General features: G+C 65.9%; 2 protein-coding genes across 8 annotated transcripts in view; one reads left to right on the forward strand and one right to left on the reverse strand.

Annotated features, from left to right (window-relative positions):
- Positions 1–2,572: 2,572 nt before the first annotated feature.
- JMJD4 (jumonji domain containing 4) lies at positions 2,573–7,786 on the reverse strand. 6 transcript variants are annotated; one of them, XM_080805036.1, is made up of 6 exons: positions 7,473–7,786; positions 6,411–6,576; positions 4,517–4,642; positions 4,003–4,234; positions 3,336–3,482; positions 2,573–2,892 (listed from the first exon to the last, which is right to left on the reverse strand). In XM_080805036.1, the coding sequence occupies exons 1-6, from the start codon at positions 7,735–7,737 to the stop codon at positions 2,647–2,649; spliced, it is 1,182 nt and encodes a 393-aa protein (XP_080661162.1). In that variant the 5' UTR covers positions 7,738–7,786; the 3' UTR covers positions 2,573–2,646. The 6 variants fall into 6 exon arrangements, with proteins under 6 accessions (XP_080661162.1, XP_080661160.1, XP_080661158.1 ...); XM_080805034.1 differs by having other exon boundaries at positions 2,573–2,949; XM_080805032.1 differs by having other exon boundaries at positions 2,573–3,072.
- A 141-nt stretch (positions 7,787–7,927) lies between these two features.
- Positions 7,928–13,525, forward strand: part of SNAP47 (synaptosome associated protein 47) — a 43,349-nt gene continuing 37,751 nt past the window's right edge. The window contains exon 1 of one of the 2 annotated variants that reach the window (XM_080805038.1): positions 7,928–8,126. The gene's annotated coding sequence lies outside the window, so the exon portion shown is untranslated. The remainder of the gene's footprint in view (positions 8,127–13,525) is intronic. The other variant, XR_013966905.1, reaches the window with a different exon arrangement.

A 13,525-nucleotide genomic window follows, 5' to 3' on the forward strand; every position in this document is an offset into this window, starting at 1 on the left:
TTGCCCAGCACGGCTCAGGCCCAGGCCCAGTGACGGTGCAGATTGTCAAATGCAAGTGGGTGTCCAAGAGGGGGACAGAAGTGAGAGCAACATGGAGCCAGCAGCTGGTGAAGCACACGTGGCAGTTCTGGGTGGTTTAGTGGGGTGGACGCACAGCATGAAGGCACTAGAAGGACTGATGAGTCACCGCGTGTGCCACGGTCACCGGCTTTCACTGTGGAGGCACAAGCCCCGCTGGATGGCACACCGTGGCCGTGGAGGCACAAGCACCGCTGGATGGCACACCGCGGCCGTGGAGAAGGAACCACGGGGAGCACGACGACACCGAGTTTGCACCTGGCCTGTGCGTGTTTGGGGAGACATCATCAAATAGCACCAAGTGGGTGTGCTAGAACCAAAGGCCTGATGGAGAGAAGAGGAGGAGCAACTGTGAAACAGTACAGGTGTGCTGGAGGGGAGCCCACATGCACAGGTCATTGAGCTGCACACGGCAAGTGTGCAAACCACGCAGCTGACTGGAGAATCCTAAGCACTGGTGTTGGAGGGACATGTGGGGTGTCTGGGAAGAGTGAGTGCGTGCAGAGCAGAAGTTCCAGGGGTGGAGACTGACGGGACGAACAAGTGTGCGAAGAGGAACTGCTGAACCACCCCGTAAGTGTGAGCCCCAGCATGGCTGGACGGCACACAGGGAGGTGTGCAGGCACAATGTCCAACAGCAGAGTGTGTGTGTGAGGGGCACAGGTGCCAAGGGCTATGCACAGGGCAGTGCAGGACTGCCCATGGCCGCTGGGAAAGGAGCAGTTGCTGCACGTTGAGGTGGGCATGGGACAGACTGGCATGCCTACTGAGTCCCAGAACACACGGGGGAGGGACTATGTTGGTCAGCTGGACACCTCGACTTGGCCAGGCCACAGTGCCCAGCTCTTTGCTCAAATGCCAGTCTCCGTGCTGCTCTAAAAGTACCCCTCAACAAATGGATAAGGAAGATGTGGTCCATATACACTATGGAGTATGATGCCTCCATCAGAAAGGACGAATACCCAACTTTTGTAGCAACATGGACAGGACTGGAAGAGATTATGCTGAGTGAAATAAGTCAAACAGAGAGAGTCAAGTATCATATGGTTTCACTTATTGGTGGAGCATAACAAATAATATAGAGGACAAGGGTAGATGGAGAGGAGAAGGGAGTTGAGGGAAATTGGAAGGGGAGGTGAACCATGAGAGACTATGGACTCTGAAAAACAACCTGAGGGTTTTGAAGGGGCAGGGGGGGGGGTGGGAGGTTGGGGGAACCAGGTGGTGGGTATTAGGGAGGGCACGGATTGCATGGAGCACTGGGTGTGGTGCAAAAACAATGAATTCTGTTACGCTGAAAAGAAATTAAAAAAAAAAAAAGAGTACCTCTCAGATGGATTAACTCTGAACTGCGCAGACCTTGATAAGCAACCTTGATATACAACCGTGGTGGGCCTCATCCAATCAGTGGAAGGCCTGAAGGCAAGGACAGAGGTCTCCCAAGGAAGCAGTTCTGCCTCCAGACTGAGCTTGCAGATTTTGGACCCAAGACCACAAAGTCCCTCTCCCCTGGGTCCCTGGCCTGCCCTGCTCCCCTCCCCCACCTGCCCCCACATCTCTTGCTGGGTTCCACTTCTCTGGAGAACCCTACTACTGTCACTGTTGAGCAGCACTGAATGGTGCAGATCTGGGCAGGGGTTCTGAACAAAGCCACAGGCTCAGACAGTGAGCCCACGGGAAGGGTGAGGGACGACAGGGGGCCCTGGACACCTGAGGCAAGGTCCAGGCCATCGCCAGGTGCGCAGTCGCAGAGGTGGACCCAGGGCCTGATGGACAAAGGCAGTGCTGTCACAAGTGAGGTAAAGCTACAGGGCCAGCCGACCCCGAGGTGCCCGTGAATGATGCTCCTGAGATGGCTGGGGGCCTGCACGAAGGGCAAGGTAGGAGGCCTGGCCCGGCGCCCTGACCACACAGACATCTTTAGCTGCAGACTCTGGGTGGGAGTGCAGGGGACACGCAGGCCATTAGAGGGAAGGCAGGTTCTATGTAAATACTGGGTGTCCTGGCGGGACAGACACGGAGGCCCTGGGCCCAGAGTGCCCCCCCTACACAGAGGGGCTTGCAAGGGAAGATGGAGAGGAGCAGGGACGCAGTCCCACTGCAGAGGGGGTCCCGCGAGATGAGCCAGCGGCCTCACACTGCTGTCCGTGGGAGGCCTGTGGGCCTGGACGCTGGTCGTTACTGAGGGAAGGCTGAGGCCGTCAGGAATCCAGCCACATGCTGCCCCCACGTGTGGGTCCCCAGGCACTCTTGGGGCCTCCTGGCCGCGGATCTCACTTCGCAGCGCCTCCACACCCGCTCCTCACTGGATCCAGGGCACTCGGCCCTGCCGAGCCTCGTGAAGACAAGGGGCCCGAGCCCTCGCACAGGCACCAGGGTCCCAGGATGCCAACAGCCAGCCAGGAAAAGAGCACGCCCTGAAGAGCAGGAGCCACAGCTGGGACACCTGAGGCCACGAGCGAGGCTCGACGGGAAGGTGACAGGTCCCACGGCACACAGTACACAAAGCTTTATTTCCGGAAGGGACCGTGGGACAGTCGGCCTGCCTTCCAGGCCAAGCCTCATGCACTAGAGAGACGCAGTGCTGGCCACGACCTCCTCCAGCTGCTGCAGGAGCTCCTCCGGCCGCGGGGAGAACATGCCAGTGTCCACTTTCTGGAAGTCGGGGTGGGCCACCACAGATGCCAGCACCTCCGTGATCCGGCTGACATCAAACGCAGCCTGATGGGGGCCCAGCCCGGAGCCTGCACCGCCCTCCACGGCACCAGAGTCCGTCCGTTCCGCCAGGAGGAGGAGCCTCCGTTCAGCGATGACCTTGAGAAAGTGGTAAAATTCTTCAAAGTTGATTCCAGTGCAGGACCTCATGATGACCTGGCCAGAGAGGAGCAGCTGTGAGTCGCAGCTTGCCCACAGCTCTAGACGAGGGTCTATGGATGATGGGCAGGGCCCAGAGCTTCCTGGGAGCCAGCTGGAGACGGGTCTGAGTCTTGCAGCCTGGAAGCCCCAGCGTCCCGCCTCAGGATCGGACGGACCTTCCCAGGCAGGAGAGCAGCTACCATGTCCCCAAGGCCGCAGCTCTGGCCTCACAGCCCAAGCCCTGCTCTGAGAATGCAGGCAGCCCCACGCCCTCCGCCACTGCAGACCTACTCGCGGGAAGCCCCACCAGTCGGCCCCCGCGGCAGCCCCAGCCCCGGCCCTGACAGGGCCCTGCAGAGCCCCCTCCCCTCCGCTTCTCCCTCCCGCCCAGGCTAGCCTACCTGGCAGTGACGGTGCCAGTCTGGCATAGTCTCCTTCCACTGGCTGACCTCCTGCTGCACGGCCCGGAGCTCTTGTTGCAGGAAGTGCCACATGTTGGCCAGGTTACAGCCGTTGACCCAGTTGTGGTTGATGGAGATGGTGTCCTCCTGGAAGGGGTGGCGCGAGGTCTCCCCATGAGCCCACTGCAGACGGTCCCCAGCCCCTGTCCCGAGGTCCCCGCAGTCCCCTCAGCAGGGAAGGGCTGCTCCTACCTCCCAGGAGAAAGGAGCTGTCTTCTGAGTACACAGCTTACCAGGAGCAGGGCTCCCCTGGGAGCCGGGGGAACTCCGGGTGTATAGGGACCCACTGCGGCCCAGGGAACAAGGACGGGGGTGGGGAAGAAATCGGGGCTGGCAGCCCTTCTCTGGCGTCTGTGCAGACCCGTGCCCAGGCCCTCCCAGGGGGCAGCCGGCCCACTATGGGATCAGGAGGGGGTGCCCTGGCCCTCTCTCTGTGGAAGGCATCTAAGAACGTGTCAAGGGTGAGCAGTGCTGCCAGGGAGGCTGAGGGACAGATGAATGGAGAGATGGGTCCTCCGGGGCCCCAGGGTGGCCCCCGAACCGTCTGGGCCATGTCGCAGTCGCCCGCTGTGGGGTGTGTACATGCTGCGGGGTGTGCCCACCCTACCAGGTTGTGGACTTGGTGGTGCCAGCCGCTAGGCACAAAGACCATCTCGCCTGCCTCCTGCGTGAGCTCCAGGGCCGGGCTGCAGAGCCCCCGCCTGGGGTAAAGGCGGCTGTCGAGGAGTGCGGGCGAGGTCACGTCGTAGGGCAGGCCGCCGTGGCGATCCCGCAGGGCTTCTTCCTGCCCCGGAGGGAAGAAGAGCCACTTTTTCCTCCCACAGATGTTGGCAGACCAGCTGAAGGAGCGGAAGATGTCGGCGTGGAACGGCGACCTGTAGAACCCCCTGCTGGCGTCTGGCGGACCACAGCTGCTCTGCTTCTCCAGGGAGACGGCCACGGACACAGGCCCCCGAGCTCACACCCCCCCCACCCCGTCCCAGAGCCCCGGGGCAAAGCGCACACGGAGACTGGGGACCCAGGGCAGCCTCCCCACGGCCCAGGCATCTCTGAGGCCCTGACAGAGCGTATGGGGGGCACGGGCGAGGCGCAGAAAGGGGACTGGGAGAGGACATACATACCAGGAGCCGGCAGGCCCCATGTAGACAAAGCGGTAGTCGTCCACGTCTAGGGCGTCCCAGTACTCGTTGAGCCAGTCAGACGAGAAGTACACGGGCAGGGTGAACACATCCTCCGCTGAGGAGTCCCTGCAGGGAGTGCCATGAGCCTCTGGCGGGAACGGCCCCCTCCTGGCACCTGTGCCACGAGCCCGTGAGACAGCCAGAGGTCTGGACAGGCACGAGTGACCCTGAGCCGCCTTCTGCAACCAGTGTCCACACTAAGGCTGACCACCTGCGCGCGTCCAGCCACCACGTGACCACAGCCCCAAGTGAGCGCACCTGAGCGCCGTCCTGGGCCCGAAGCCCCATCCCGAGAAGATGAAACAGCACTGGGGGCCGTGATGCCGCTTCGGTGACCCGCGCAGCAGCCCCGCAACTGTTCCAGCACCCTCTTGGACCAGGTCCAGGACTTCTGGGCTCTAAGTACCTCATCTGCATTCTGCTGCTCTCCAGGACCCCCGGGCCTCACCCATGCTCTCGCCCCGCCTGTGACCTCGAGTCCGCAGAGCGAACGCACGACCACTGGCCCATGTCCGCTGAGGTCTCTCTCCCCTACCCCACAGCCGCCCACTCCTCCTGGCCCAAAAGCCTGCCCCACCACCAAAACAACGGCCCCTCCAAGGGGAGTCAGCAACCCAGCCCCAGGCAGAGTGCACCTCTCCCAGCAACACACGGAGCAAGCTTCCCGCGTAGCTCCCACATCACCCACGGTCGGAGGCCACGATCAGGGAGAGCCCCCGGAGCACCCAACCACTTGTTGTTCCCCCTGCCGCCATGCCTTTGCGACCGTCAGACTCCCATGGAGCCCTCAAAACCTTGCTCAGGTATCCCGTGCCCTCGGGCCACCTCTGTCTTCCTGGCCTCCCTCTACTGCTTATTCCAGGGTTTCCAGAGAAAATACGTGATATTCAGTCCAGACTGACCTCCCAGCAACAGGCAAGTCTCCAGAACAAGTATGTCCCGTGTAGTACCTAGAACTCACTTACTGCCTAACTGAAGCCCACAGCCACCGTGCAGGAGCACTGGGTCAGGAGTCCCTGGGGGGCTCGGCCAGAGCCTGGGGGTCCCTGATCCACCCCCTGGCCAGCTTTCCCTGCCGGACAAGACCCAGCAAGGCAGGGAGCTTCTAGGGCACGATGGGTCGAGATGCACCTTTGCACCAGTCTTGGGAACCCCAAGGAGCCTTGGTTTTCACGTTAGAAAAATTCAATCGCTGACTGGCGTATACAGAACTGACTGAGCCGGTACTGTGTCTGTGACAGCTGCGGGGTGAGGAAGACGGTCTCTGCTCGGGCAGAGGACCGCAGGGTGGGGAATGGGCGCAAAACCCAAGCAGCCCCTCTGCGCATGGATGTGGATGGGGTGGGGCCCCCACCGGTGTGAGCGATGTCCCAGAGCACCGGTGGTGGCTCCTCGTAGGGAAGAAGGCTGCGGCCGGACCCCAGAAGGTCTCTGCTAGTGGGTGAGGAAGACGCTGTGCAGGCCGGGCCCAGCCTTGCTGACCCGAGACAGGGGAGCGGGACGGTGCAAGACGGGAGGGGGTGGGGGGAGCCAGCGTGAGCCAGCGTGAGCCAGACCCGGCCCAGCGGCACCGGCAGCACAGCTGCCCGGAAGGGCCGAGCCCAGTGCGGCCCCCAGAGGGGTAGGGCTTGCACGGGTGGTTCCAGCCACCAGGACACAAGGGAGGCACCCGCCTCAGCCCACCTGGCCTCCCCACCGACCCCCGACGCAGCGCGGCCAGCCCCACGGGGGGCGGAGCCCGAGGTGCACGCAGGGGAAGGACCAGCCACCCTGGGTGGGGGGTGGGACACGCCCCCCCGCGTACCCCCCCCCGCGTACCCCCCGCGCCCCTCACCTGCACAGGTGCCAGTCCTTGAGGTACAGGCAGCCCCGCGGGGACGAGTAGCCGCTCTCGATGTGCTCCGTCCAGTAGCGCAGGTAGTCGCGCAGCAGCATATGCTCCTTGGGGTGCGCGTTGTACTCCTGCCGCCCGCAGTCGGCCACCGGCACCACGGCGTCCCCTGCGACACCGACCGGCGGTGACGCCCGAGCCCCACGCCCCCCGAGCCCCGCGCCCCCCCGAGCCCCGCGCCCCCCGAGTCCCGCGCCCCCCGGACCCCGCGTCCCCCCGAGCCCCGCGCCCCCCGGACCCCGCGTCCCCCCGAGCCCCGCGCCCCCCCGAGCCCCGCGCCCCCCGGACCCCGCGCCCCCCGAGCCCCGCGCCCCCCGGACCCCGCGTCCCCCCGAGCCCCGCGCCCCCCCGAGCCCCGCGCCCCCCGGACCCCGCGCCACCCCGCGCCCCGGGCCCCCCGCGCCCCGCCCCCCCGAGCCCCGCGCCCTCCCGAGCCCCGCGCCCCCCCCGCCCCGCGCCCCCCGAACCCCGCCCCCCCCGAGCCCCGCGCCCCCCGAGCCCCGCGCCCCCCGGACCGCGTCCCCCCGGACCCCGCGTCCCCCCGAGCCCCGCGCCCCCCGGACCGCGTCCCCCCGGACCCCGCGTCCCCCCGAGCCCCGCGCCCCCCGGACCGCGCCCCCCCCGCCCCGCGCCCCCCGAGCCCCGCCCCCCCCGAGCCCCGCACCCCCCCGAGCCCCGCGCCCCCCGAGCCCCGCGCCCCCCGGACCCCGCGTCCCCCCGAGCCCCGCGTCCCCCGGACCCCGCGTCCCCCGGACCCCGCGCCCCCCCGAGCCCCGTGTCCCCCGGACCCCGCGCCCCCCGGACCCCGCGCCCCCCGAGCCCCGCGCCCCCGGACCGCGTCCCCCCGGACCCCGCGTCCCCCGGACCCCGCGCCCCCCGGACCCCGCGCCCCCCCGAGCCCCGCGCCCCCCGGACCCCGCGCCCCCCGGACCCCGCGCCCCCCGAGCCCCGCGCCCCCCGGACCCCGCGCCCCCCGAGCCCCGCGCCCCCGGCCCGCGTCCGCACCGTAGGTCCGTAGCAGGTGCTGGAAGTCCGGCCGCCCGCCCGGCGTCACCCAGCGCCGCCGGCAGCCCCAGCCCTCGGTGAAGGCGCGCGAGAAGACGCACGGCACGTTGGGGAGCAGGTAGCGCCGGAAGAAGTCGGCGTACGAGAAGGAGGTGGGGCTGGCGATGAAGTCCACGCGGCCCGGGGGCGCGCCTGCCCCGCCCGCCGGCTGCCCCCGCAGGCGTCGGAAGTGGCTCTCGGCGAACGCGCGCGTCTCCCGGTCCATCCCCGGCCCGGCCGGCCCGGCCCGGCCCCGCCTCAGGCCCCCCGCTGCGCGGCCCTTTAAACCGGGAGGCGGCGCGGAAGTACTTGCTACAACTACTTCCGGAGCAGACGCCTCCGTGCCGGCCGGGGCGAAAACCGCGCGGCACAGGCTCTCGGAGACTGAGGCCGGCCCGGCGCGGGCGAGCGGAATCAAGAGAACGCCGCCACAGTTCCTGCCGGAGGACGAACCTCGGTGCGCCGGGCCCTGGGCGCACGCGCAGAGCAGCCTACGGCCCCCGTTTTGCGCAGGCGCGGCAGCGGCCCACAGCGCCTCTGGAGCTAAGGGTCCGTCCGGCGTCCCCGAGCTCCGGAGCCGAGTCTCGCCGTCGGCGCACGTTCGCGGTGACACGGGTAAGCCGCGCCCCCAGTCCGCGGTCCGCCCTGGGCCGCAGTGCTTCCGGCCCTCTCTGGCTTAGTCCCGTCAGCTGCTGCTGCCGCGATAAGAACTCCCGTTCTGACCGAGGGGCGCCGGGGCCAAAGGTGGGGTCCGGGGGGCGGGGGGGGCCGGAGGGGGTCGGGGGGGCCGAGAGGGGATGCCGGGGCCCGGAGGGGGGCGGGGGGGGCCGGAGGGGAGACGGTGGGGGGACGGTGGGGGCCCGGAGGGGGTCGGGGGGGGCCGAGAGGGGAGACGGTGGGGGCCCGGAGGGGGGCGGGGGGGCCCGGAGGGGGACAGTGGGGGCCGGAGGGGATGCCGGGGCCCGGAGGGGGTCGGTGGGGGCCGGAGGGGGACAGTGGGGGCCGAGAGGGGGACGGTGGGAGCCCGGAGGGGGACGGTGGGGGCCGGAGGGGATGCCGGGGGTCGAGAGGGGGTGCTGGGGGCCGGAGGGGGTCGGTGGGGGCCGGAGGGGATGCCGGGGGCCGAGAGGGGGTGCTGGGGGCCGGAGGGAGACAGTGGGGGCCGGAGGGGATGCCGGGGGCCCGGAGGGGGTCGGTGGGGGCCGGAGGGGGACAGTGGGGGCCGGAGGGGATGCCGGGGGCCGAGAGGGGGACGGTGGGAGCCCGGAGGGGGACAGTGGGGGCCGGAGGGGATGCCGGGGGCCGAGAGGGGGTGCTGGGGGCCGGAGGGGGACAGTGGGGGCCGGAGGGGATGCCGGGGGCCCGGAGGGGGTCGGTGGGGGCCGGAGGGGATGCCGGGGGCCGAGAGGGGGACGGTGGGGGCCCGGAGGGGATGCCGGGGGCCCGGAGGGGGTCGGTGGGGGCCGGAGGGGGACAGTGGGGGTCCTGAGGAGATGCCGGGGGCCCGGAGGGGGTCGGTGGGGGCCGGAGGGGGACAGTGGGGGCCGGAGGGTGTCGGTGGGGGCCCGGAGGGGGTGCTGGGGGCCTAAGGGATATTGGGGGCTTGGGGGGACAGGGGGGGACCTGGAGGGATAGTGGGGTCCGGGGGGATTGTGGAGGCCTGTAGGAGACGCTTGGGGTCCGAGGGGTGGTGGCGTCCTGCAGTGGGTGGCGAGGGAGTGCAGGTGTGGGGAACCCAAAGTGAGGATTTGAGGCTGCGCGTCGGCACGGAAGTGGGGGGCGACAGGTCGGGGTCTGGGCGCGCTGGACGGAACGTGGGAGCGCCAACCTGCCCCGTCAGTCTGGACGGGAAGAGCGCAGACTCCTTGCTCCGGGAGCTTGCAGATGGCCCATAACGCTGAGCGGGCGCCGGAGGGTACAGGGCTGGGCAGAGCCTCCCGGTCTCCCAACTGGTCAGGCGCAGGAAGGAACCACCAGGGCCGCTCATCCCGGTGCCGGAGGGGCAGATGCACCTGTGCGGTCTTGCATGCGGTGAGAGGGGCCTGACTCAGCCTTGCAGCTGCGCGTTTACAGCTCTGAGTTGGTGACCATGCCTCGAGAAGTCTGGGTGCCCTCGTCCGTCATTACTGAACAGAGGGGACACGCTGAGTGACGGGGTGGGTGCCGCCCCTCTGTCGAATGAGGAAGATGCTGCCCTGTTTACCTTTGAGGGGGGAGAAGGGAGGTCTCCCCAGGTGGGACTCTGAGCTTTGGTGGGGGCTGGAGGGGGACTGTGGCCACGTTTCCTGAAGCTTACCCCGAAGGAGAGCAAGGTGGACCGCAGACCAGGAAAGGCAGAGGAGAGGGGGCTGGGAGTGGGATGAGTTTGGGAGCGTCTGCTTCCTGGGCGGAGCTGAGCACACCAGCGAGGCAGGCAGATGGGGCCACACGGAGTGTGTGATCCCGTGTGTGCTAAGCTGCAGGCCCGGTGGCCTCGCTGTGCCTGGTGTGGTGCACCTGTGGGGTTCCTCACAGGGCCAGTGTGTGCGTGGAGTCAGGGAGAACATGCGGGGCGGTCATTGTGGGGAGGAGCCCCTTGATCCCGTGCACACTGGACTCCTCAACACATTTTGAAATGCAGCTCTCTGTACGGACATCCGGTCATTGCTTCCGGTGTGAAGTCTCTCTCTCCTCCTTTCCCCACCCCATACACACACACACACACACACACACACACACGCACGCGGTCTCTGAAGTTTGTGTGTGTGAGCGTCTGCTCTTTCTAGGCTTTTTTAAAGAAAGTGACAATGCACTGTCCACATCTTGCCGCAAATCGGCTGGATGCTCCTTGATTTTTGGATTGCAGTTGTGAATGCAGATCATGGGAGGCAGTCAGGAAAAGTGTGGGAAGCAGTGTTTGCCGTTGTCCGAAGACTGAGAAAACGTGAGGAAAGTGTGTGTCTCAGGAGAAATATGAAATTGAGATAGGTGTTGCCTGGAAAGAATCCCGGGATTCTGACTCCTTGAAGCTCAGGTCTTGAAACCAAGCTTCCTACAAAGGGGGAGGCTTTGGGCCAGAGGTCCGCGTGCTCCCCAGGATTGTTGGCACAGCTGAGCCAGGAGCCAGGCTAGGATATGGGACGCCGTGTTCCATGCTGTGCTTCCTCTCATCCACACGGTGGCCCTCTGGTGCTGGAGCTCAGGCTGCAGCGCCTGCTGTGTCCCCGAAGGCCCCCCGGCACCTTCTGGGAATCCTGAGAGACATCCTTTCTTGAGCCCCACTCGGACCTACTGAGTCAGAGCATGGGGGCGGGCAGGACGCTGCTCAGAGCCCTGATGGGGCCCAGCCATGCACTGTGCCCACAGCCGGAGGGGACCGTCACGTTAGCGCATAGCCGAGAATGCAGCAGAAGTAGGGACAGGTCCTCCTTCTCCTTTCCGAGGGTGAGAAGGATGGTGCACGCCGTGGGAGTAGGCCATGTTGTGGCCCTGAGAGCCCCCCAGCAGCTCATGTGAACCTCCCAGGTCGAGAGTGGGAGCAGGAGGTGGAGGTAATGGAAAAGGTGGCCGCAGACGCCGGGAGACACTGCTCCCACTGTTCTGCCTCCAGACCGCCTTGTGTTCAGGAGGCCTTGGAACAGGCATGAGACATCACTGGTTCTGTCCCTCTGGAAACTGACTAAATATAGGGTGTTTACTTGGTGCCGAGTCCCACTCCAGGCCACAGGCCGGGCACCGGCGCTGAACGACGTCCACATCCAACAGTGCATCGTATGGAGGACCGTGCCCCATTCACATGCCTGCTCACGCCTCGCCATGAGTGTCCTTGGGGTGCTGTCCCGGGGTCTTACCATCCTCGTTCAGCTCCGTCCCAGGGTGACGTGGGCTCAGGGTGACGTGGGCTCCGGGCTGAAGAGGCGAGGACGAGACAAGGCCTCTGGGAACATAGCATAGATCAGACACCCAGGTCAGCAGGAGGGAGGAGAAAGGCCAGTTGAGGTGGATGTAGTCGCTGTTTCCACGTGTTTACCTGCTGCCCACGATGGGCTGACCTTGTGCCCATGGCACCCTCCTCCTCAGGTTAGCCTTGTCCAGTGTGTAGACAGAGCCTGTCAGCATGTAGGCTCCTGGGAGCTCTGGCAGGTGCCGTATGGTTGGCGGAGGGTCTGTTTCCAGGGAAAGGGAGCCCTTGGAGGTGGCCGTGGGCAGGAGAGGGGAGGGGGCCGCTGGAGGCCCTGGGGCTGGGGGTGGGAAACCAGGGAGGAAGCATCCTGTGTTGGGCAGAGGAGGGCAGTACATTTGGCCACCTGAAGGCCTGGGCGGAGCAACCCATCTAGGCGGAGGTACCTGGCGGTGGGAGCCGCAGTGGGCATCTCTGGGAGGAACGGTGACTGGAGAGGGCTGTGGGGAGGTGGGGAGGGGCCCCTGATCTGCCCTAAGCTCTCCACAGAGCTTAGGGAGTCTGTGTTAACTGGGGAGAGGGTCTGGGACAGGGAGGACGAGTGCAGTGGCCCCTGTGTGGTGAGTGAGGACAGACACAGCCCTGTGCTGCCGTCGCCGTCTCCGGCTGCTCCCGCTGTACGATGCCGGAGCTGTGCATGGGCAGGGACCATGGGCTCACAAAGCCCAAGCCACTCGCTGTCTGGCATTTGGAGAAGTGGGATAGCCAGGGGTGAGAAGGAAGGACGGAGAGGTAGGTGTTGTTGGAATGTGATGGGATCGAGGGCACAAGAGCAGGGGCACTGCTTCCCCCCATCAGTACTGGGGAACAGGGGACCCGCAGAACACCCAGGGTAGGTGTGGCAGGTGAGCGCGCAGCTGAGGGAGAGCGAGGGCGGAGGATTGTTGTTCTTGCCCCGGCCGTCCCTTTCATCTTCTTTACTCGTCTGTCAGCTGTGGTAGAAAGCACGCTGGCCGTGGCTTCTCCCTCTGCTGCTTCTGGAATCACCAGGCCTGACCACTGTCCCCACAGCACTCACACGCAGCGCACAGTCTGTCTGAAGAGTGGCTCGGGCAGAGCGGGGGACACAGTGACAGGTCCTCCGTTCCTCCTGCTCACGGTTCATTCCTGTCTCCTTGTCCTTGGTCTTTGAATTCTGGCGGATTTCAGAGCTGGTGCTGTCCCTCAGTCTTCATTCATTTTGGTGGAGGGTAAACAGGCCCAGAGGGGGAAGGAACATCCTGCAGACTCTGCAGTGCCCTACCCCATCACTGGAGTTGGAGCTCAGGAGTCCCCGGGACACAGGCTTTTGTTGGGAGGGACTCAGCGTCCACACCACAGCAAGCTCGCCAACATGGACAGTGCTGAACAACACAGGCCCTCCCTCTTTGTGGGTGGGAGGTGGTGTGTGGTGCTCGGGTGGCTGAGTGGCAGGAGGGTCCCTTTGGCCAGGAGGACCATGGCCAGACCGGCTCCAGGTACTGACCGGCACAGCCAGCATGGTCTGGGGTGGGGCCCCAGCACCTTGCCTCTGACCTTGGTCTTGGGCTGGGAAACACCAAAACTCTGGTTGGTATCCCCTGGTTCTGAGAACAGAGATCTTTCCACCCCCTTCAGTCCTCGCGACAGCAGCGGCCCCGTGGCACCAGGGTGCTGGTGGGGACCTCGAGGGTCTGGGCTGATGGGCCCCCAGGCGGGCCGCACCCTGTAGTCTGTGTTTGTTCCAGTGTCAGGTGGATGACCCTCTTGCTGGGGACAGACGTCTGAGCAGGACACATTTGCTCTCTGGTTCCCTCTGTCCAGCAAGAGACGAGGTCCCAGAGGAGAGGCAGCCACGCCGTGTCTCTGCCCCACAGGCTCGGAAGACTCATGTGCAAGCTCTCTGGAAGGTGACTTGGTGTTGGGCCTTTACTGGCCCCTCCCAGAGCCTTCCTGAGGTCCCATGGGGACTTGCTGTCTGGTGGATGCATCGCCTACTCCCCCGGCACTTGGTTCTGTGTAATTAGGAAGCTCCCTGCAACGCAAGCTCTTTTCTCATCTTGTCCTTCCTTTGTTGCCTGATGGGGCATCGCGGAGCAGTCTGGGTCCTACTACA

The sequence above is a fragment of the Martes martes genome (genome assembly GCF_963455335.1).
Source record: "Martes martes genome assembly, chromosome: 5".
Classification (NCBI taxonomy): domain Eukaryota; kingdom Metazoa; phylum Chordata; class Mammalia; order Carnivora; family Mustelidae; genus Martes; species Martes martes.